Here is a 24,574-nt window from a genome sequence, read left to right as displayed (position 1 = left end):
GCCGAAGCCATTGTGCTGGCAATGACTCGAGGAGATTTGGACATGGGCCCTCTGTGGGAGATGCCGAGTCTGCCGCGCGCCGCGAAACTCGAAGCTCCACACATGCAAAGCCGGGTAGGCCACGGCCGCCTGATTGCGACTTTTGTGTCGACTGTTGAGATGATAAAGTACTTGCACCGGAGGGGGTTTCCCTCAAGGGTCGAATTGCCCCAATGCACGACGCGTTCTAGGTGACGCGCGGCTTGCCAAGCGATGTTATTGCACCGCTGTACATATGCCGCGGTATGCTTTTGCATGACAACCTGGGATTTGGTGCGAGTCTGTCTGCCCATATGCATTCGTAGGGCGTAAAGACATACAAGAGTCTTCCCCCTCGGCCTGCGAAGCTGAACATGGACCCTTGCGCTCTCTCAACGGATTCGATAGTGACATGGCAATTGCTGGTTTGCGTTCGAAGTAGCCCGAGTATACATACTTGGCAAAGTCAAGACCACTTGTGGGCTGCGTAATAGCCGGGACGTGTGCGACGCGCGCAATTTACCATTGCCGGCAGACAGAATAGTGTGAAGCGGCCGCATTGCCGCTCAATAAACTCTACAAGGTGAAATACATTGCATTTGCAGCCGAGCTAATAAGCTGTAAAGCTCGCCATTGACAGAGGCGAAGACAATGCTATAAACAGCTCAAGTTAAAAATAGTCCGCAATATTGTGGCCATCTGTTGTGAGCCATTTTGTCAGTCCAATTCTTGCGCATTGTGCAAATTTCCCTGTCCCTCCCTTTATAGTTTCAGGCCGCTCTTCCCTTTCCTCTTTTCGCCCCGAGTCTACATACACGCGTTGAGGCCGCATCGCCAGCGTTGCCGGATTTGTGTTGACGACTATTAGACGCATTTGCTGCGTTCATTCAAGTCAAGTCAAGACACGGGCCTGCTTCTACGGTTCTTCTTCTGTACGAAGCAGCGGAAATGCCATGCCCATTTCCTTTTCGGTGGGCCTTTGGGGAAAGCAAAGCAAAACTGACGTGACTTTGCTTGGCCCGAAAGGGGAAGAATTCATCAGCGCGAAAGCCCCGTTTCCCTCTGCCTCTGGGCTCTCCCCTGTTAGAGAATGGCTCCATCTTGGCTTTCGCGCGTTTGTTTTGAGCTTGCGGCCTTGCGCCTTGTCGCATGAGTCGTGCCCAATACGTAGTCTGAAGTCGACTTTCTCCTGGGCTGTTTTATGGATCTATGCCTTTGACTTACGTATATCTGTGACGCTTCCCCTTCACACCCGGGGTTGCTCCTGTAACAGCATTCGACTGTTACAAGGTTAGACGGTTGACCATTGTCATTTGGTCGCAATGGCACGTTCAGCGCTTCTTGCAGCCGCCTGCTTGGCTTTGCAGTTTGCCTGCTCGGCACACGCCGCGTCTGCACCCCAGAACGCCACCGGCAATGCAGCGACCTGGTGGATGTCGAGTATCAAGCGCCAGGGCTCCGTCCCTTACACCAACAACAGGGAAAGCTACCAGGTGTTCCGTAACGTCGCCGAATTCAATGCCAAGGGAGACGGGTCGACCGACGATACCGAAGCGATCAACGAGGCAATCAGTTCTGGCGGCCGGTGCGGCTTGGGCTGCAATTCTTCCACCACCACGCCCGCCATCATCTACTTCCCCCCCGGCGTCTACAGCATCTCCGACTCCATCATCCCGTACTACTACACTCACTTGATCGGGGACGCTCGTAATCCTCCTACCATCAAGGTTCGGGGCGACTTCAAGAAACCGTTTGTCATCGATGCCGATCCCTACGGAGCAGACGGTAAGACCTGGTGGAGAAGCCGGGACAACTTCTTTCGTCAGATCCGCAACTTCAAAATTGATCTTACCGACGCAGACGGGAAGAACATAACTGGGATTCACTGGCCCGTGGCCCAAGCCACGTCACTGCAAAACATCGAGTTCAACATGGCCAAGCATACCAACGAAAGTGCCGTTCAGCAGGGGCTTTTCATCGAAGATGGCTCCGGAGGCTTCATGACCGATCTCGTCTTCAACGGTGGCAAATACGGCATGAACGTGGGCAGCCAGCAGTTCACCTCGCGGAACTTGACGTTCAATGGCTGTCAGACCGCTATTAATATGCTTTGGAATTGGCTGTGGACCTTTCACGGAGTTACAATTAGCAATAGCGAGGTGGGTATCAACATGGCCAACCGTGACGGGACCACACAGACGCCATCCGTGGGCTCCGTCTTGTTGCTCGACAGTACCATTTCCAACACCAAAGTCGGCATCGCCACTCTCTACGACCCCAACGAATCGGCAACGAACGGCACCCTAGTGCTCGATAACGTAGATATGTCGTCGAACGTTGAAGCTGCTGTGAAAAGAGAGGACACTGTCGTCTTCGACGGGAACCGACGCATTGAGACCTGGACCCAGGGACGTTCCTATACCGGCGTCGCGGGCGAAACCGTGCGGGGCCCGAGGAAAGTGGCCTCCAAGCCTGACGCGCTGAAAGACGATAACGGCAAGGTGGTGACCAAGAGCAAGCCCCAATATGAGGACGTTCCCTCCTCTCAATTCGTCTCCGTCAAGTCAAGAGGTGCCAAGGGCGACGGAGTGACAGACGACACCGAAGCTATCCGACAGGTCTTCCATTGCCTCAAGGCGGGGGAGATTGTCTACTTTGACTACGGCGCGTACCTTGTTACGGATACGATCAAGGTGCCCAAGGATGTCAAGATCGTCGGCGAAGTATGGCCGCTTATCATGGCTGGCGGTAACAAGAACTTTAAGGACCAGGCGAATCCTAAGCCAGTCTTCCAAATCGGCCAACAAGGGGAAACCGGCAACGTCGAGATACAAGACCTCATGTTCGCGACCGTTGGCCCCCAGCCAGGCGCGATCCTGGTCGAGTTCAACGTCGCGGGGGAGACCAAAGGCTCCGCCGGACTCTTCGACGTTCATTTCCGCGTCGGTGGCGCCAATGGAACCGACCTGCAGCTTGACAAGTGTCAGAAGAAACCCAACTCCAGGGACGTCAACATGGACTGTGTCGGCGCATTCATGCTTATGCACGTTACGCCGTCAGCCAGCCCGTACCTGGAGAATATTTGGATGTGGGTGGCCGACCACGAGTTCGATGCATACGACCCAATGGTTCACCCCGACGATGTGCAGCTGACCATTTATAACGGCCGTGGCATCCTAATTGAGAGCACAAAGGGCGCGTGGCTCTGGGGCACCGCGTCCGAGCACAACGTCATGTCCAACTACCAGCTAAACAACGCCGAGAATGTATACATGGCCTTTATTCAATCCGAGACGGCCTATTACCAAGGAAATCCAGACTCTCAACAGCCATTCAAGCCCAACTCGAAGTATGCGGACCCTGACTTCTCGACCTGCGCCGCCAACAGTCCCCGTTGCGCGCGCACCTGGGGTATGCGCGTCAATAACTCCACGGGCGTGTTCGTCTACGGTAGTGGACTGTATAGCTTCTTTGACAACTACGATCAAGAATGTCTCAAGACCAATAACTGCCAAGACAACATGATCGCCGTCGACCAGTCGAAAGTCGAGCTCTTTGGCATTAGCACCAAAGCCAGTGCGAACATGGTAACGCTGGATGGAAAGCCGGCAGTGATGGACGCCGACAACCGCAATACCTTTTGCGGTACTATTGCGTCCTTTGAGTCTTGAGAGAAAAATTGACGATGAAGGGCTGTCTGTCGGCTTCTACACCTCGACGTTGAGCCCGAACAGCGAAGCCTCTATACCACGCAATGTCAGTGCCGTCCTCTAATCACGACCTGATTTCGACCTTGTCTTTCTGGGCAATGTATGACCAGGTATTTTATTTAGACATTCAAAGTAATAGAGTAATCCAATACATCCAATTTCTTACTGGAGCTGCTTGGTCTTCTTTAAATAAGGCTCGACGGAATCTCTTGGGGTCAGAGGCCGAGCCCGCATACAATTAAATATCGTTAAATGGCTCCGTGCCCGGAATCCGGAATCGCATTTGCTACCGGTCGTTTAAACCTTGGGCACGTTCCAAGCGAGCGTGTCTATGGTCTGGAAGCACAACTAAGATCATGTCCTGGAATTACCTTTTTTCATTTTGAATTAAGGATGGCACGCAGACCCTTCAACGTCGTTTATGGTCTATACACCCATTGCAGCAATCAGTGCCTCTGCAATATCCCGCGCGAATCCTTCGTCGTTTACATCTCTCTCGTCCTCGACAACCTTAATCTTGCTTCCCTTGAGCCCTTCTCTCAGAACATCAAACGTAACTTGGTCGGCCTCGAGGTCAGCAAAGGGCCCCCCCGGAACTGCAATCGCACTCACACCACCTTTCGGAATCCACAACTCAACTTTGTCTGGTCTAGCTGCCTTTCTGAGCTTTCTCAGCATAAACTCGCCAATTTGTTTGCAGTCGCTCTTTGAAGACCTCACGAGAGTCACCATGGGGTTATGCTCAAGCAGCTTGCGGCTCTTATACTTGTCCGGAACTGAATCCCGAGGCCCGAAATTTGCCATGTCTGTCGCCCCAAGCGAGATGATGCAGGGGATGCCGGTTTCCATCGCCGCGTCCAGACGCCCATCACCAGCAGACATGATGCCACCCATGACCAAGTCGCATATCTCCGTAGTGGTGAGATCGATGGCGCCGTCGAGCTTGCCGTCTCGTATGAGGCGCTCCATCGCCTTGCCGCCGTGGCCGGTGGCGTGAAATACAAAGGTCTCGACGGGGTACTTGGACTCCAAGTGCGTTCTGATGGCGTTTACACCTGGGGTCGTCACGCCGAACATTGTGACTCCCACGCGCTTCTTTGGAGTGAACAATTCTTGCTGGCCTGGAATGAGTCTGCAAGCTGCGTAGGCGAGTGCGGCGGCCCCAATGGCGGCCCCTGCGTTCCTGAGGACGTCTCGGAGAATCTGATTCAGTCCAGCGACGTCGACGACTGGGTTTATCATGATGATGTCTGTTTCGCCCACAATAGCTCTTGTATCGCCACTTGCCATTGTTGAAACAATCAATTTTGGAAATCCGATGGGAAGAACATCCTTCATGATGGCAGATGCAATCGAGGTGCCGCCGGACCCGCCCGCAGAGGCTATACCGTCGATTTCCCCGCGTTGATAGAGCTCTTTCACGGCCCTGGAGGCGCATCTAGATATGAAATCTATGTATTTGCCTCGGGCAAACCGGGACACATCTTGGGTGCTGCCATGTCTCGACACGAGCTCTGTTGGGGTTACGGATATAGCGTCGGCGTCAACGGCCCTCCAACCAACGTCTATGAGGAGAGCTTTGACGCCGTCGTTGCGCTCGATGCGATCTCGTAAGAACAACAATTCATCCAGCTTAGTGTCAAAGGTGCCGAGGAGCGCTACGGTTGCCATTGTTGGAGAGCACCGATGCACGCTGAAGCACCTCCAGCTGAAGGGTTAGACGCAGGTTCTGTGGACGATGAGAATATAACGAGTTTTGCGGGGGGTGGCAGGTGGGCTTCCGTGTAAAGTAGACGGGATCCCGGCGAGATACCCGAGTATAGCCTCGGCCCCCCTCTAAATGGAAGTGATGGCGCAGGCTGCTCCGTGCGAACACCGTGCAACAGTTATGCTGCAGCTTCGTGTGCGGGGCGGTGAATCCACAACGAAGAGTTGCTCCATATCAACGAGCTTCCCCTCGCCGTCTCATGTCCTGTAACGTAGAGTGGTCTTCTGTCAATCAAGGGTCACGCTTCACGTTATCGACTAATCAGGCTCACACTCGTCAACCTTCCTTCAGAGCAAGCCATGGGGCCTCCCAAAGACAGAAAGCAGATTCTGGCCAATCTGCGCGCCCAAATATCTTTGGGCAAGCCCATTGTCGGGGCCGGGGCCGGCGTCGGGCTTTCAGCGAAATCCATCGAGGCCGGGAATGGGGACCTCATTGTTGTCTATAACAGTGGGCGATTTCGGATGGCGGGCTGCGGTTCTCTGTGCGGTCTGATGCCGTATGGCAACGCCAACGACGCCGTTGTGGCCATGGTATGATCTACTCCTCTGCTCCCAAAGGGCAGTCGGCAGCTGGCTTGCTGCACCGTAGCATGTTTTCGTCACTGACATTCCCGCACAGGCAAGTGAGGTACTCCCGGTGGTGAAACGCACACCTGTCGTCGCTGGGGTTTGCGCCACAGATCCTTTCCGCGATATTCCCAAATTTCTCAAGACCCTGCAAGAAATGGGCTTTGCGGGCGTGCAGAACTTTCCGACAGTTGGCCTCATAGACGGTCAATTCCGCGCAAACCTCGAGGAAACGGGTATATCATACGACCAAGAGGTTGACATGGTGCGCATCGCCCACTCCATGGGCCTGCTTACGACGCCCTACGTGTTCAATGCCGACGAGAGCAAGAAGATGGCCAACGCAGGGGCCGATATTCTAGTCGCACATATGGGTCTGACGACCAGCGGATCGATAGGCGCAGTAACAGGCAAAGACATTGATCAATGCGTTGTCCAGGTTCAAGAGATACGCAATGCTGCGGCCAAGATTAATCCCGAGATTCTTGTGCTGTGTCACGGTGGACCAATTGCTACACCAAAGGAGGTGGAATACGTCTTGAGCCGCACGACAGGAGTGCATGGGTTCTATGGCGCAAGCTCTGTGGAAAGGATCCCGGTGGAAACAGCCATTACAGACATGACTTCAAGTCTCAAGGGGCTTACGATGAGATTGCCGAACTGATATAGGCCGTTGACACTCTGTAGCCGCACGTGACTCGGTACACATTCTCAATGTACATTCGGGGTTTGTTTTAAAATGAATTCCATATCCGTCGACTTGGCCATCAATGAGTCTCGTCGAACCAGCCAGATCTGCTGATAAATATAATGCGCGGGGCTAAAAAAGTGTTGCCGCGAGGAAATTCGGACTCCGGTCTCACGTTCTTACAAGAAGATACAGGAAACTAGTACGGTTGTTATTGTGTAATAATGTTGAGTTGCTTAACGAAAAAGGGACGAGCGGAGATGAATCTTTTCACAGGAGACAAATGGAGCAGATGAAAGTATACATACAGGAATACGCCACTTCGTCCTTGTTTTCTCGAAAATACATGTAACAAATTTATCCAGCTTCCGCCCTTCTTTGTCTTGCTCAATGCTTCTGGCTTTGGATGTACACGGCTGTCCGGGTCGAGGCTATAAATACTGAGCCGGTGCAGGCTCATGAGGTTTGCTGCGGATTACATTGGCGAAGCGTATCCCGGACGGCTGTGACGCTCTCTAAACATCGACCTGCAATACGTACAATCCTTTGCTGTCTCGATCCTCGAAACGGGCACTCACGCGTTGCGTATAGATTGGGACGGTGATAGTGCCATTACTCGTCAAGTATGAACCATTAATCCTAGCGTATGCTGTAGCTAAAAGGGCGCTCGCTCGAGCCAAATCATGCATTATACTCCTCGCTCTGGCTATTCAACCCCTCTCACGTATGTCCATTAGGGTCGAAACAGGAGCGGAGTAATAAAGCGGCAAGCCTTCTCTTAAAAAAAGGGAAACCCGTGCTTGCGGTGGTGGTGGTGATGGCGGCGTCGGCGACCGAAGCCGCGATAGTAGTCGCCATAGTAGTCGTCGTCGTAGTAACCGCCATAGTAGTCATCGTCGTAGTAATCGCCGTAACCACCCCTCTTGTAGACTCCCTTGTGTTCGCCACCATAGTAGTCACCCTTCTGATCGTAGTAGTCGTTCTTGTAGCCACCGCTGTAACCCTTGTTGTCGTCGTACTTGTTGCACTCGCTGCCCTTCTCCTTGCCAGTTTCAGCTGTTGGCGCGGCGAGGGCCAGTGACACAAAGAGGGTGGCGATGGTAAGGAACTTCATATTGGAAGACTTTAACAAATTGCTTCCTGGCTTATCAGATGTATGTGAAGAATCGAGTCTGATGCAGATGAATTGGTTGGAGCGTATACTTTGACGGAGGATAAGACGTTGACATTTATACTTTGGCCATTCTCTTCCACAAGTCAATCTTACACTTAATGGCCGGTATGAATAAGCCGATCGATTTGCCAGAGCCGCCAGCCGCTAACCCTTCGCTTCGAGATCGTCCGGAGTATCAAACATTCAATAAATCGCAGCAGGCGACGCTTAGCTGCAGTACATGTCTGGGAAAGCAGGCGGTCTGAGAAAAAGAAACCACCTTAGCACGCAAACTCTGCCTCCAGGGGATACCTGGGGGACAGAAATGTGGTCGCGTCTTTGGCCATGACAGCGACAAAGATGGAACAGTAAACGCTAAGAGGCCAAAGACAGACGGCAGATTGTCGATCTGCAACCGGAACTCCCTGAAGCGGCGAGTAGAGCCCGTATGCGGCATATAAAGCAGCTAGCCCTTCAGTAGCGGCTGACATGCATATTGCCCCAAGCTGTGCTTCTCTGTACCGACATGCAGTAGAGCCTGATGTAAGGCGACTTCAGCGAGACCATCTGCTTACTAGTTAAGCTTGAAGTGATAAACTGCCGCACGGCAGAAGGGCTCGACCGTAGACAAGGGTTATGCCGATGGGCCGTCTTATACTACGGCAGTCGCAGCCCTCAGCGGACATGCATTGGCGTCCAGCTCACCCAGAAACGTAAGACACGTAAGACTACAGCTTGGTGTAATCTGTACTTCCCGTCCACTTGTCCACGTCTTGGGTGACTTAATAACGGTTACTAATAATTGATCCCGAAAAAGAAGCACTTGCTGAGAACTAAGGCGTGGCTCACATCTGCCGCTGCATGTCTCGGGGGCTCGTCGCACCTGTGCAGAGATGCTAGCCAGCTGAGTTGGTGAGCCGGGTGAGAAATACCCGGCGTATATGCCAGGCTATAAAGAGATTGGGCATTGGGATCAGGCTTGGGCAACCAGGAGTGTTCGGAATAGTCTCGATCCTCGAGCTCGGATCACGAGCCCGAGATGGTCGGCAAGCTGGAAGCATTGCTCACGAAAGATGGCGATCTTGGGATATTTTGAATGGAGATGCGAGGTCATCTATAACCAGGTTGGGTACGTGTGTGCTGTGGGAGGAGGAAAAAGTCCACATTTGCAACCCTGACCAGTGCATCTAGGTAAAATGATTGCTCCTCGGTCTAAGACTCGGTAAGCGACGCTCGGTGACAAGACACTCACTAGTAAAGGGACTGACTAGCGTATCATCCTGGTCAAGACATACATACTTGGTATCCCATTGAGCCTTGGGTATTAAACCCTCTTTGGCTGGAGGCGTGACACCCTCCAGCCGCACTTCGAGTCTCGGCACCCGTTAGAGTCCGCCCACGGGTTTACCCCGAGGTTGAAGACCGGACGTACGACTAGGACAACCTTAACAGTGAGACCTGGCAGCAGCGGATTAATAGTCGCCTCCACTGACAGATTTTGCCCAGCAGTCACGTAGTCTGGCGGTGGCTGGCTCTTAGCGACAAGGCTCATTGCTGCGTTGCCGCGCATATGGATGTTTAGCTTACCTAGGAACAAAGGTCCGGTCGAACCGGACGAACGCGGGTGAGCTATCCCCTCCTTGTCTAAGGGCTGTCTGCGCCGCAGGTCAGCAGAGGCGGCTCATGAGACCCATCGTGTCCCCCCTCATTTATACCGCAAATTTGGTCCTCACATGAGGTCCATGCGGGTGGGGGAGAAGCCGTCCCGTTTTACACGAAGCGGGGCTTCCGGCAAAATATATCGCCCCTCTGCTCTAAGAACTACGAAAAATGTAGCAGAATTAGACTACCGTGTCATGTGAAGCGATTTATTGACATTTGTGGCTGTTGAATGCTAAGAAAGTCGCATTTACTGTCGTAGTTGTGGGCGAAGGCAAGGGGCCTCTTTTCTTCGCCCGCCTGAGGCCCTGGATGTTCCACAATGACTTGGTTACAAGAGCTACGCGGCGCCGCGCGAACGAGGGTTGCAGCAGAGACCGGGACGTCATGGTGGTCTCGGGCTCGTAAAATAGGGGAGTCAGAAAGGAAAACAAGAGGATCGAAACTCGCCAAGTCGGGCGAAATGCCATGGTCTCGCATGCGAGGTCCCAATTGATATGAGTTTGCAACGCCTCGAGGCTGACGATATCGTTACTTTGTGTTGTGATCTTCCTAGAGTTTGCTACGCGAGTTAACGCATCGTACTAACATCGTGAAGTAACTCCGATTTGCCTGCTTTGCTTGCTGGAGGTGTTTTCGAATCTAAGAGAATTTCGCTACCTGCCACCATTTGCCAGTGCGGTCTTGCGGACGAGTGAGCTTGCTTCCATGAGATGGCTCCAAGGCGCTGGCATCGCAAAGTCTGCTGCTTGTGTTGAGGAGGGAACCGCTCATTTGCTCCGTCCAAAGCACGACGAACCCTATATGTAAAAAAGGATTGTCGATGTGATGTGCCTGCAATTCCTGTCCATTCCAGAAGTTGTAAAGCCCGCTAGCAGAGGCCATCGCCATAACCATGTCGGAGTTATCGGCCCAGTCCCGGCACGGCCAGCGAAATCCATCGGCGGCCTGCATGTACTCTTGTCTTATTCAGGGAGCCGCCCGATGCAGTTAACAAGGACTTGCCGCATAGCCATGAGGGAATGCCCTCATCATAGCAGCGACTGAGGCCTGGCTCACCTCAAGGAGGAAGACGTAGGGCTGATGCTGGAAACGAAGAGCTCTTCCTGGTAAGCACGCTGTATACCAGAGGGAGCGCGGATAGAGAGGCCCCTGAGGCTGTACTGCGCTAGACGCTCTACCATCTGCACGTGGACCAAAAATGACGTATATATATCGTTGAGATCGCCCGTCAACCTCACTCTTATTCTTTCTTGTTGGAGTTTCATTGGTACCTTGACGCTGAGAGGCGAGAGTGAAAGATGGAGGTACTGGGAACGTTTGAGCCGTGCCACCCTTGGTGCCAAAAGAAGGCAGCGGCTTGTGCTGGCATCGTGAATCCAAGTGATGATGCTGAATCTCCGCAGTAGAGTGGGTTCTTGGACCTCGTCCAAATCACTTAGGATTCGACATTGAGCGCAGGCTGTAGGGTCCGCCGTTCAATGCACCTGACCAATTTCCTAAGGCTTGGCATAACGGAGGTAACACTGCGGCGCTGTATGTTCCGCTTGCCCTTGCTAGAAGACGGGAGTATCTGTAACTCATACCTTGCACCAAAATCAGCCAAGAGACCTTCTCTAGAGTCCCCGAGCAACACGTATCTGTCGTAACTCGCAGCATTAGATAAGGTTTGCAATGGAAGTCATAGCTATTGTCTTCGTGATGAGATTGTGTGATGATTCAGCGTGGTAGCAACGTTCGTAGCGGGTTACCAGATCATGACAGTCACCACACGTTCAAGCAATAAGATCACGATAGCATCGCCTTAAGCTCCGCAAGGTCTGCCTTGTCGATACACTAATCCTTGTCTCCGTGCAAAATTTGGTTCCTTGTCCTATTGCGGCCTGCTTTGGCTACGTCTTTTACGCTTCGCCTACGTGCTGATGTTTTTCGGCTCATGTTGGCCGAGTTCGGTTTCCATCTTTGCCCTCAAGTCCCGCGCTCCCATTTGTGGAGAAGAACACAGATACATGCCTGGCGGACAAGCGTTTTGAGGCAGTTGTATCTATTTTTCGGTGACATGTTGCTTGGCACAGCAAAGCTTCTACCACCCTATCTCCTTGTCCCGCGCACATGCAATGTCACCCGGTGCCCGAGGAGGAAAGCCAACGGATCTTGGTGTAACTGCATACCATGATACCGCACGCATGTTCACTAATAGCTTCAGGCATGTAAGCTTGCCTGTTGCTTTACTCTATACTATTCGCTGGAGAGCCCGCAATTTTAAGCAAGAGCACACCAGTTTCGCAGTGATTTTTATGATTTATTCTTAACTCAACTATTGCCTAGTGTTTTTTTTTCGGCATTCCCCATATATATCATCGTTCACACAGAATAGTCGCAGCGTAAGGTAGCTTTGCGTTTCCATTTAGGATCTAATGATGAGTAGCATAAGCACCCGGAGGCCAGTTATAGATATTTGGCCGCCCTCCGGCCGGGTCTAAAAGTTGCCCGGTATATCTATCCCGCAGCGGCTTAATCCTAGACTAGACCTCGGGCTCGAAGCACTACATTAAGTAGCTCGGCAATATCTTTGGAAGGCTGAAAAGTAGTATATACATGTTATAATGTTAGCGAGCACCTTCTTGTTTCAACTTCACTGCAATAGACCGAATGAGCCGCGTCCAAAGTTAAAGCTATAGACGCCTGCCCCATCCACCCAAGTCTCCAGACTGTCAGCCACCTGCGAGGGCGTCCCGACAAAAGAAAAAGAGTACCGTCCAAAGCAGCCGAGTTCTTTGTCCAGTTGGAGCTTTCCGAAGAGAATGGCCCATATCACTTCATGGTAGACCTGCGGTTCGTTAAAAATTTAGACGTTGTTGCAGATCAATAATCCTGCAGACTGACTTATCTGCGTTGCTCTCACGCGTTTCTCAACCCACGCCCCGGGTTCTTCCTAGACGGTTGCTTAATGGCTGACACCCATGAGCACATTTTGCGTGGGTGAAGATTTACAGTCAATAATATCATGTCCGTTGGTTCAGATTTCAAGGCCAGTACAGAAGCCCATGGAGAGCGTGACTGATCAATCGGGAGGCATTGTGAAGCAAATCAGTTGACCGATCGCCCTCGGTACTTTCTTACCATGGTAATCACATGCCAAACAGTCCAAAGACTAAACTTAAATTGCCACGTACTTCAGACCCGGCTGTTTGCAGTAGAAAAGCCAGACCCGGCCGATGCGCGACGAACAGCAGTGGCCTCAACTGATGATAGTCCGTAAACTGGCTGCAGCTCTATAACGGAAACTATGTAATGATGGCTACGTCATTTCCTCCCTCTGAGCGGCTGTGGAATCATCTAGGAGCCGCTGGATCGATCCGGAAGAGTGTCGACTTGCTCGCGGTCAGCCTGCCTAAGAGAACGAAAAACTCACTAACCTCGTCGCATGGTAAGGAAGAATTCTTAAACTAGAACATAAACACGTAAGCTTGTTTTACTCAGAAGTTAAACCTCTTGTCTAAGCGGTAGCTAATATTACTACAGTACGACTGCGGCTCAAGCTAGTAAGAAGCTAAGAGCCATCACTTACAAGCGTCGAGTCAAGCCAAATTCAAACAACGGCAACTAGCTATAGTTAGGTGATCTTAGGTAGGGCCCGCGCATAAGGTATGCGTGGCTGTACGTGTCAATGGGATTAAAGGGAGACGACCTACCCATAGTACTCCTATGCCGGTTCCATATAAAAAGAGGCTAAGTCATATATTGTCAATGCGAAAGTACTTGTATCAATGGATTTGTTCTTTTTAAAGTACGGCATGGTTGAAGTACGTACAAAAAAAGGGAGCGAGGCAGATCGGGCTACAGGGCACACAACATGAAACATGGGCCTGCATCTTCCCTGCTGACGTCGGTATCGTCAATGTCCTATGATTTAATTCGATCTATGCAAAGCCAGGCTGCATTAACGACACCTTGGCGGGGTGGGGGAATGTGGACGACCGAACTTACAGCTGGAAGCTATATCCCTCTCTCATCCGTGCCTCTCCCCTCCCTATTATCCTGCTCCTCTGCTACTTTCATTAGTGGGCAGCTGTCGCTCATTCTATGGTTTCCATTCTTTCTGTCTCGGTTCAATACCACCTTTCCCGTTCTTCTCAATTTTATCCGCTATTCAATACCATCCTCCTTCCCGCACGCCTGTCAAAAACTCGAAATCATGGCCGCAAATAAAAAGAAACTTGTTCTATTCCTCACCATTGCGGCGCTGGGCAGCTGCGTCCCTACGTACGGGCCCGGTGGCGGTAACCCTATACAAGTTTGCTCCGAATGCCCGTTCTCTCCAGACTCAGGCCCAAAGTGGCCAGCCAATGGACCAATCGAGGGACCGCGCCAGGGGTGTGAAAATACCAAAATGGGAGCCTGCGGAGAGAAGGGTCCTCAGGGCATAGACTACATAAATCCTCGGCCGGAGGGTCCCGCTGCCACTAGTCGACCGATCGCTGGGCTTCCAGGCTATGTTGAATCAAAAGCTCCCGAGAAGGATCCGACATGGACTGGCCGATCTTCAATCAACCTTGAGCAGACCAAGATCGCCTCACTCCAGCCAACTGCCGGCACGCCGGACATCCAACTTCAGACCCCAACTTATGTGCTCACGGCGCCCACGGCCGGCGCAAAGCCCAAGGAGACGACCACGGAATATGGGGTTAAAGGAAAGACTTCAGGCGAGACGACCACGGAATATGGGGTTAAAGGAAAGACTTCAGCCGAGAGTAACCTCACTCGTGTGCCCGAAAAGCAAGTCGAAGATATCATGCTCGAGCTCACTAAATGCCCGTGCGAGATCCGCGGCGGCATGTTCTCCATACAGACAGTGCCCGAGCAGGCGCAGAGCTTAAGCATCATGCTCGTCGTCGACGTCGTCGAGGTCAACATGGAGCTTCAGCGCCGGTACCACTACGAGCCCTGCGAGCCGCACTACCACGGCCACGTCGTCAGCGTATTCCAGGGGCACTCCTTTAACGGCTTCGTCCAAACTATCAAGCAGTCGGACTCGAACAGCTGCCGGCTGCGGGTCGAGGGCAACAAGCTGACCGACGTCGTCATTCAGGGCAGCGATGTACGTCAGGAGCCGGTTCCGGAAAAGGCTGCCGAAGAGCGGCTTGTACTTAAATGTAGCCGCGGTGCCGGGAGTTGCGGTGAGCCACAGCTGTGCCAGGGCGACGACGAGTGCATGTCAAACCTCGTGCTCAAGCTCGAGGTTAAGTCGAGCAGCACTGGCAGCACAACTATGACGACTGGCTCGGTTTTTAAGCCGTGCCAGTCTGAGGCGCAGTGTCAGTGCATACGCGCCTGCGCCGGCGAGCAGTGCGTCGACCAGAAGCCGGTGCTAGACGTGGTCGCCGCCAGGACCCCGGTCCCGCTAAGCGAGGTAATGACCAACCCGCCCTTGGAGAGGATGCTCGACACTATTGCCGAGAATGTCACTCCACAGACCGTCGCCCCGGACAGCCCGCAGGGTGCCCCGGCACCCCCAGGCGGCCGGCTCAATGGCACCGGCGTTTCGACTCCGACAAATAGCAGCCGCCTCGGGTCCGACAAGCCAGGCCTTAAAACTGCCGGCTCCGCTCGCACCGGCAACGCTATAAGCGTTCTGACTGTTGTCGCTGCTTCTGCTTTGGCTCTCCTCTTTTAAGCACGTTACTGTCTACTGTGCGAATCTGAAAGATGCGTCAAGTCTTACCTCCTTCCTCGGAACTATTCTAGAGCAAGCTATTAAATGTTCTAGAACGAAAATTTAAGATGTATATTGACAACTATATATAAAAAGTGCTGTCTACCCGACACGTATCAGCATATCGCCCATAACTGGCCCATTGGGCTGCAGAGGGACGCTTTATGCTTTCTATCTATCTAATACTTCTGAGCATTTGTTCACTGTTTTCTCCATGCCATGTACGATCGATGATCTACCAACCGAATCCTTGAAATGGTTCAGAAAGAATCATGATGGGCAGGGGACGACATCATTGGCGCCCTTCTCACTATTTGCAAGTGTTGTGGCCCAGCAACAACTATCTGAGGAGGCGAAAGGCCCCCGGCTCTCCAGACTAGAATCCTTTGCCGGCAGCATTTTCCCACGTCTCCCTTTGGAAAATTTCATCTGCAAGGCTTTAAGCTTGATTGTATCTAAAACCCCAAGTGTTAGTTGAATCAAGTACTGGGGGCGTTTTACATTCTAGGAATTTGCTACTATGTTATTTAACAACGGCATCTATGCACCTTACCCACGCGGCTGCTGCTGGCGCGGGCAGGTTAAGGCGACATGCAACAGCAGGAGCAAGCAAGAGAGGGAATAAAAGAAGGAAGCTTGATTGGTATCTCTCCCTAAGGGGAAAGGGGGCCCTGTCAGTGGGCGGCTGCCATAGACCTACTCCGCAGGGTGTTATCTTTCCTAATTAAAACCCTCCCTCCCTATTAAACAACGAATAGCAATAGGCTTACAAGCTAACTCTATAAGCGGGCAAGAAAGCTCCCTCTAAGCCTCAGAAGTAAGGAGAGATAAGCACAGAAGAAGATTGGTACCAGGGTAATCCATTAAGAATGCTAAATGTGATGTGGTCTAAGCCAGCGACTCCTTTGCTGTTTGAACCAAGGGAGCCTCTAGGCGACAAAGTTCCAAGACACAAAGACAGCGGTAAGAAGACGAAAGACGTCTCGTCTGGCAATACTCTCGACCCAATAGCACGGTTCCTTTTATATACACTTGCCGATAAAAAGCACCAAGTCAACGCAAGGTAGCCGGCCGCTAGTAAAAGAGTAAAGGCCTCTTTTTATTTAATTAAATAACATTCAAATTAAATATATTTTTTATTACATTATAGTATATTATACTATAATACTCAACCTATTATATTTTACTACCAAAAAATACTTAAAAATAAACAATGTAATAATTATTATAATATTATCTTTATATTTAATAGCTGCTATATTGTTAATATATGGTTTTTATAACTTAGATATAATTTTAATAGATATAGAAACTATGAATTATTTAGATAAATTAGATTTTATAGTAGAATTCCTCGTCTATAATACTTAAATTATAAATAATAATTATAGAAATATTAATAATATATAATTAAGATTTTTAAATTTATTTAATAATAATAATAATGCTTATTTTTTATATCCTTTAGGTTAGGGTTAGTAAATTAAAGATATAGAATTAAATAATATTTACTATATTAATAATTATAGAACTACTAATTATTATTATAAAGTAGAATAAATTAATATTTATTGCTCTATATAAAAATATAAGTATATATCTGCTTATAATAAAGAAGTTTTATTTTTTATAAACTGTTTTATAAATGTTTTAGATAAATTATAATTAATTAAAAAGAACTTAAAAGCAAAAGTTTAGATTATTATAAAGGGATATAGTTAAATATAATATATATCCTATATAAGGAAGAATAGTATAAAAATTATTATAATTAACTCTATTTAATAGATTTAGTTATTTTAAATAAATTAGAATCTATATAAAATAATTTATTTAAAACATTAAAAATATAAATATTATTCCTTATAAAAATTAATTATAAATATAATACTACTTTTAGTAATTAGGGGGTATAGTTTAATTAGGTAAAACCGTAAACTTATACTTTACTATTTTAAGTTCGATGCTTAATATCTCTATAATAATTAGTAAATATAGATTATATTATATTACTACTATAAATTAAGCTACGTAGTATATACTTACTAAATTATATTAAATTAAATATTTAATAATATATTTTTATTTATATAAATAGTATTAATACGACTTTATTATTATTAATTTTAAGATAAGAGAGGCTAGAAATATAAATAAGATAAGCTTATACTTTAAAATAAGGCAGGTAATTAAATATAAAATTCTTATTTATAATTATATTAAAAAGGTTATTATATATTCTATTTTAATTATATCTATATAACCTAATATATATATAATATTAATAGATCTTCTTAAAAAAAACTTCTCGCGAAACTAATATACGCCCGTAGCGGGTGCGCATCGCGACTAAAATACTAACTAATACTAGGAATTAATTTAGCAGCATTAATTACCCTTAGTAACGATGCTGCGCCGAGGCCGAGGGGTAGGTGGATATAGTAGCGGCCCTCGACGCACTAGGCTCGATTAGAGCGCGTGGCGCGAAGAGACGCTACCCGAATTTATATACCCCGATAGAGCGAGTCAATAAACCTAAAGCAGCGATGCGACACCGGCCTAGGCGCCGAGCGACCCCATAGAAAAAGCAGCATACGACGAACTCGCGGGCTTTATCCTAAGCGCATAGTTCGGCAGGGTATAGGCAGTAGTCGAACGGCTCTCTAGGGCGAAGAGCCGCGCCGGTAGCGCGTCGTCGGCGGTGCTCCGCGCGGACGAGAGCTTTAAGACGATAATCTAGGATATAATTAAGGAGGTAGTTAAGGAAGAACTCCGCCTAGGCATCGCTTCGGGCCCTAGGGGCCCTAAGCGAACCTAGGCCGCGGTCGTGGCCGAGACTAGGGGACTAACTTAATACGAAGCTACGGTAAAATAGGTCTTACCGCGCTATAAACGCGAGATTATCGTGGTCCCTACTAGGGCACCGCCCGAAATCCTAAGCCGCGAACTAAAGGATATAGTAAAGGCGGTAAATACGGCCCTAAAAGCTATAAGCGCTATAGCGGCGAGGCGCCTCTAAAGCGGAGATATCGCGGTTATATTTAATACCGCGGCGAGAGCCTATTAGAGGGACTAAGGCTAGGTTAAGGCCGTATTCGGACCGGAGGCTACGATCTCCCGCCGCGCGTATACGGTAGTTATAAAGAACGTCCCCTTAGGGGTAGCGACGGTAGATAGGGAGCGATTACTCTATAAGATTATAGAGGCGAATAAAGTCGAGGTCCTCTAGGCCTAGGCGCTACGCCCTTAATCTAAGATATCGACGGCGACGACTATACTTATTAAGGTCGGTAGCCTAGAGGAGGCTAATAGGCTCTACGACCTAAGCCTAGTCCTTAAAGTATAGATCTTCTAATATAAACCCTACGATAAGTCGGTCTAACTATAGAGGTACTATAACTACTATAGATATAGCTATATCGCTAGGCGATATATATCGATATAACTCTATAGCTAATACGGGAGTATAGTATATAATAAAGGCGAGGATAAATATAGGGCTAAGAAGGGCGAAATCCCCTATAACTATATCTTATACTAAGGAGACTACTTATTATAGACCTAGACCTACCCTATAGCGAATAAAGCCTAGGAAAAGGTAAGGGAAAACTACCCGCGATAACCTTAACGGTTCGCGAATACCTAGACGTACGCCGAGCAATAGGTACTCCCTACCGTCGAAACCTAGGGCGTTCCTAAATCGACCGTAGTCCGGAAGCGGGGACTAGGTAGACCGCGCCGGGATAAGAGGTCGAGCTCGAGACACCCGCCGGCTAGTAGGGCTAGGGAGGCCGAACCGAGTACGAACGATATTCGTAGGTATAGTAGATAGAGAAGCGCTAGGAGATAGAGCGCCTCCCTCCCTATATAGACGACCCCTTTTACCCCGACCCTACCTATATATAACTAAAAGTACTATTCTAGAATATATAAAAGAGATATAAGCTAGCTCGGTTAGCGCTTTGCTACTAGGCCGGCTTCGACCTAATAGTACTATAGGAAGTAGAAGCTATACTAGGAGGCGGCCCCCCCCCCCCTAGAGCGGCGCCCTATAGCCTAGTCTATAGGGAGGGGAGGTGCGCGCTATATATATATAAAAGGCTCGGGCTAGGGACTTAGTCGCCCCGGTCTAAACTAGACTAAAGCGAGGTAATTTTCGGGGATAGTACTAGACTATAGGCGATTTACTTACTATTAGGGGCTGCGAGGGTAAGAGCACTACGCGACCTAAGCGTAATCGAACCGGAGCACCCTATAGTAATAGTAGGGGACTTTAATATCTATTACCTACTCTAGGACGGATATAATAGAACCTCGGATAGCGCGATATAACTTATATAAGAGGCGATAAGGCTACGACTCGAACTCGCTACCCTAAGAGGGGAGTATATAAGATTCTTCTACGGCTAAAGGGATAGCACTATCGACCTAGCTTAGGCAACGCTAGAGACCGGAATATAGTATACCGGGCCCGACCTAGACCTAACCGGGTTAGACTATATCCCTTAAACTATTATACTATAGGTCGATACCTAGGCCTAGGCACCTAAACCGGCCTTAAGGTAGAAAGAAGTAGAAGTAAAGCTAGTCGAAGCCGAGACTATATCCCGGCTAGGACTATACTAGCTAATACTCTAAACGCCTAAGGATATTAATAAGGACCTAGACTATATCTTTATTACTCTAGCGTAGATCGCGATAGCTATAGTTCCGCGCTAAGGGCGAGCATTACTTAAGGGCAACGTATAGTTTACCTTAGAGGTAGGGAGGGCGACGAGGGAGGCTAAGAGGGCGAGGAGGAAGTATAAGCGGGAAAGGAACGAGGCGAACTAGGAAGACCTATACGAGGCATCTATAGCTTAGAAGCGGACTATCCGCGAGGTAAGGAGGGCCTACTAGCTCGAGTTCCTAGAGGAATTTAGCGCCGATAATACTAAGCTTTAGAACGTAAAGAGGTAGGTAAAACTCCGTAGTAAGCTACTACCGGAACCGACCTATATCCTACTACTAGTTAAGGAAGGCGAGGACTAACTAATAGAAACCTTCGAAGGGAAGGCCTAGCTACTAGCCGCTAAGTTCTTCCTACTAAAGGCTAGCACGACTTAAGGGCTACCCCGGCCTATAGCCGAGGCGACCCTTATAGTTAACTAATAGATCTAGCTAGCTAATGTCGTAGGGGCGCTAGGTAAGATAGTAAGCTAGAAAGCGGCGGGTCTAGACGGCGTCCCCTTAGGGTTTATTAAGAAGTACGGCCTAGCCCTAGTCTAGCGACTAGCTACGATCTTTAACGCCTATACCCGACTCTTATATTTCCTAGGTCGGTTCTATAGCGCGAATATAGTAGTTATCTAAAAGCTAGGTAAGAGGCCGGACGCCTACCGTATAGTAGGGGGTTAGAGACTAATCTCCCTCTTACCTATAGTAGGAAAAGTACTTAAGTAGATACTAGCCTAGAGGATCGCGGGAGTAGCGGAGGCGAACGGTATCCTACTAGACGGATAAATAGGGAATAGGAGGGAACGCTCTACGGAGGCGGCGATCCTATTAGTAACGGAACTAATACGCGCGACGTAGGCCTAGAGGGGTATTATATTATTCCTATAGCTAGATATTAAAGGCGTATTCGATATAGTTAACTATAATAAGCTTATAAGGGAACTAGAGCTTAAGGGATACCCTAGGTAGCTTATAAGCCTAATATAGAGCTTCGTAAGCGATAGGAGATTAACCCTTTACTTCGATAAGAGGACCTTAGAGCTAACGTAAGTACTAATAGGAGTCCCTTAGGGCTCCCCCCTATCCCTAATCCTATTTCTATACTATATAACCCCCCTATATAAAAGGCTTAGTACGATATATAGTATTTATACTATTAGCTTTACCGACGATATAAATATAGTTAGTATTAAACCTAACGAGGCTACTACGGTAGCACGCCTAAAGGAAGCCTAGAGGGTATACGCGGAATAGGCGACCGAGTTCGCGGTTACTTTTAAACCGTCGAAGAGCGAATTAATATACTTTATACGAAGGAGATAAGCGATAACGACGCCGGTACGCCTTAGGGCTAACGTGGTAACCCCGGTCTAAGAGGCCCGCCTACTAGGGGTTTAGGTATACCGGAAACTACGCTAAAAGGCGTACCTAAAATAACTCTAAGCGAAGTTAAAGCGCTAGACTATAGCCCTAACCGGGCTCGCGGCGTCTACGTAGGGCTATACCCTACTACGCGCTAGGGAAGTCTATAGTAAGGTAATCCGGTCCTTAATCTCCTACGCTATAGTTATATTCTATAAGATAACGCCTACGAGGGGGAAACTACGCGGAATCGCGCGGGACCTTACCTAGGACTAGTTAGCTTACCTCTAGGTAGTAATAGGTGCCTACCGCGCGACCTTAGTCTATTAAGTTAAAGCGGAGGCGTAGGTGCCCTTAATCGACCTCTACCTAAACTAAAGAATAACGGATACCCTCTAAAGGCTAGAAGACTTAGGGCTCTTAGGCTAAATCCGACGTACGTTTAACGCGGTCGCGGGTATACTTAAAAGGAGGCGACGCTAGAGAGAGGGTAGACCCCCGGCGGCACTACCTCTAGGCAGACCCCCCCTCGCGGAGAAGATAAGGGGGGTCCGGAGCTAGATAGAAACGGACGACCTCCCGGATAAAGCTAAGTCGCTCGAAAGGCTAAATAAGGAATAGGCCGCCCGATAAAACGCTAGGGAAGACGCGATCCGATAATACCGGACTACCCTCTACCCCGCTAACTTCCCGCCTTAGTTCGATAAGGCGATAACGCTAGACCGTTACGAGGGCCTCCCTAAGTATATTAGCACGGCAATTACCTAGATATATACGGGAAAGATCGGGCTTAATAACTTCCTCTTCGACTAATAGGTCCCTAGCGTAGTTTCGCTAATATATACCTATAGATAAAGATAGGATACTATCTATTATACGATAATCGACTATCTACTAATAGTAAAGGTAAAGGAGTCCCTCTTAATATAGGCCTAGGACGTAGGTAACGTAAGAGCGGGCCTTTAAGGGAAAAGGACTACGGCGCCGCTAGCGTAATAGTTCCTCCGCTTAGGCAGGCTCCGTTAGTTTAACCTAGCTTAGAGGCTATATATAGATATACTAAATAATAGAACCGGGGTCGCGCTAGGGACGGAGCGGCCCTAACTAGGACTACCCTAGCTAACTACCTCCCTTACTAGGGCGACCTAGAAAGGGAGAGGACTTACGATTATAGGACTATAGCTTTAACCGAACTAGACCTAAACTAAGCGTAAACCTCGCCGATTAAACTATAGACCGAATAGAACTAATATAACCTAACCGAACCGACCTTAATAGCTATAGAATAAGACCTATTACCGAAAGACCGTAACTAAATAAGACCTAACCTAGAACCGAACTAAGATAGAGCCGATAACTAGCCCCCCTTAAACTACGACCTTAGCCTAGCTCGTCGGTAGTAACGTCCGCCTTATTATCGCGGTAGGAACGACGAGACCCCCTTAAGGTAGCACGCGGAGCATAGGAGGGAGTAACCTAAGGCTTACGAGGAGTATAGGGACTACTACTACTATAAGAACCCTAACGACGACTAAATAGACCTAACCCTAAACCTAAACTAGAGCTAGCTTAGACGGCTAGCTTACGAGATAGAGTAACGACTAGGGTCTCTACTAGGGCAGGACCTATACCGGCGGCGGTATAGAGGCGTTCGCTACGGCTTATACTATAACTATAGATCTAATCGAGGTTAAGACTAGTAATAATCTTAGCTAGGACCGAACCGCGATAGCTATAAAGACGCTACTAAACGAAGTTAGGAGCGTTAGTAGGATCGGTAGGCGACGTAAGATAGGGACGCTTTAGGGCGGGCTTAGCGCTAGGAGAACTACCGGGCTATAGCTCGGCGTCGGAGGGAGACGTAGTTAGCTCCTAAGCTAGCTCCGCGACGGCCGCGGGCATAGATACCTTAGCCTTAGCCTTAGATAGGGCCTTAAACGCGGCTGCCGCCTTGCCCTTACCTTTGCCCTTCCCCTTATCGACGGGGATTAAGGCTAGAATAGGCCTAGTAAGACTAGTAAGATTAAAGCCGCTATCCTCCGCGTTAGGGCCGTTACTAGTAATAGGATAGAAATAGTCGGCGAGATCGTTAACCGCTATAAAAGTCTTCTAGGCGACTAAGAGCGACTTAGGCCCGACCTAGGCTAGGGTCTTAATAGCGTCGCTAAACTTACCTAGGTGCTTCTCTAGGGACTCGTGTATATAGCGGGTATTATCTATAAAACGGGTAAAGGCTAACGCGAGCGTCTCTATATTCTTAGCGACTATAGCCGGACCGGGGGCGGACTCGCCTAACGCGCCCTTACCCTTAGCGGTAGGGGCCTTCCGACTAGCGCGAATATAAGTTTCTAGAGTAGCATAATAAAGGCGCTCCTATACCGAACCCTTAATAAGGGAAGGGCTATCGACCTTAGACTATACTTAGTAGAGGGCACTAGCGGCCTCCTTGCTTTTAGAGGTAATCTAAAACTTAGATTAGCACCGAACTTAGATAGTACTATAGCGGGAAGGGGTTACTTACTTAGTAATAAGACTAGTTAGAGTCGGCGTAAGCGATATACGCTTTAGCCTTTATAGCTATTAAAGTTAGTAAAAATACTAAGGGTAGGACCGACCTAAGATAAAGCTAGGATTAATACGTATAAGATTAGTTTTAATAGCTAGCGAAGGACTTATAAGTAAGCTTACTAGTAAGACGCCCGATATACGTAAAACATAGGATAGAGCGCTCCGATCTTACTATTGCAGCGACTTTCTTACGAGGAGGGGGTTTTAGAGGAGGCGAGCTACTACTACCTAAGTCGGCTTCCTAGTTAGATATTGCGACGCGATAATAAGTAAACTAGATACGGTATTAAGGAGACCTAGAGTTATAGAAACGAGGCAGGTAAGGTAGTAGTTAGGCCTATAAAAGAGATAGATAATAGAGAGATAGGAGGAGGTATATATAGAACTAGGGGGGGAGGGTAGGTATATATAGGCGCGAGCCGGGCGCGCGTAATTAGTAACTACGAGATAGAGGGTAAATATAAGCCGCCGCGCCCCCGATCGGGAAGTCGCGTAGCCGGATAGGAACCGATTTACGATTAGCGGAGCCGGCCGACCGAATTTCGATTAGCCGGCCCTACCTAGGAGCGACCTATACTAGCGCCCGGCCCGGTAACCGGATATTACCTGCCCTACTAACTAACGGACCGATAAGCCGATATAACCGC

General features: G+C 49.0%; 5 protein-coding genes and 1 non-coding gene across 6 annotated transcripts; 4 read left to right on the top strand and 2 right to left on the bottom strand.

Annotated features, from left to right (window-relative positions):
- Positions 1-1,340: 1,340 nt before the first annotated feature.
- Positions 1,341-3,689, top strand: HRG_05209 (pectate lyase superfamily protein; the record flags this gene model as incomplete). The annotated part of the gene is made up of 1 exon (XM_044863680.1): positions 1,341-3,689. One exon carries the CDS (start codon positions 1,341-1,343, stop codon positions 3,687-3,689), a length of 2,349 nt encoding a protein of 782 aa, XP_044720212.1.
- Positions 3,690-4,154: 465 nt separating this feature from the next.
- On the bottom strand, positions 4,155-5,399 carry HRG_05208 (uncharacterized protein; the record flags this gene model as incomplete). Its single annotated transcript, XM_044863679.1, has 1 exon — positions 4,155-5,399. One exon carries the CDS (start codon positions 5,397-5,399, stop codon positions 4,155-4,157), a length of 1,245 nt encoding a protein of 414 aa, XP_044720211.1.
- A 396-nt stretch (positions 5,400-5,795) lies between these two features.
- HRG_05207 (phosphoenolpyruvate hydrolase-like domain-containing protein) lies at positions 5,796-6,729 on the top strand (the record flags this gene model as incomplete). Its single annotated transcript, XM_044863678.1, has 3 exons — positions 5,796-6,029; positions 6,118-6,121; positions 6,179-6,729. The coding sequence occupies 3 exons, from the start codon at positions 5,796-5,798 to the stop codon at positions 6,727-6,729; spliced, it is 789 nt and encodes a 262-aa protein (XP_044720210.1).
- An 802-nt stretch (positions 6,730-7,531) lies between these two features.
- On the bottom strand, positions 7,532-7,867 carry HRG_05206 (uncharacterized protein; the record flags this gene model as incomplete). The annotated part of the gene is made up of 1 exon (XM_044863677.1): positions 7,532-7,867. One exon carries the CDS (start codon positions 7,865-7,867, stop codon positions 7,532-7,534), a length of 336 nt encoding a protein of 111 aa, XP_044720209.1.
- A 6,091-nt stretch (positions 7,868-13,958) lies between these two features.
- On the top strand, positions 13,959-15,242 carry HRG_05205 (uncharacterized protein; the record flags this gene model as incomplete). The annotated part of the gene is made up of 1 exon (XM_044863676.1): positions 13,959-15,242. One exon carries the CDS (start codon positions 13,959-13,961, stop codon positions 15,240-15,242), a length of 1,284 nt encoding a protein of 427 aa, XP_044720208.1.
- A 1,945-nt stretch (positions 15,243-17,187) lies between these two features.
- Positions 17,188-17,260, top strand: HRG_12100. The gene has a single exon. It is a non-coding gene; the product is annotated as a tRNA-Ile (tRNA).
- Positions 17,261-24,574: the final 7,314 nt, after the last annotated feature.

The sequence above is a fragment of the Hirsutella rhossiliensis genome (genome assembly GCF_020360975.1).
Source record: "Hirsutella rhossiliensis strain HR02 chromosome Unknown scaffold00005, whole genome shotgun sequence".
Classification (NCBI taxonomy): domain Eukaryota; kingdom Fungi; phylum Ascomycota; class Sordariomycetes; order Hypocreales; family Ophiocordycipitaceae; genus Hirsutella; species Hirsutella rhossiliensis.
Note: the sequence above shows the minus strand (reverse complement) of the source record. Positions and strands in the feature narration are given on the sequence as shown.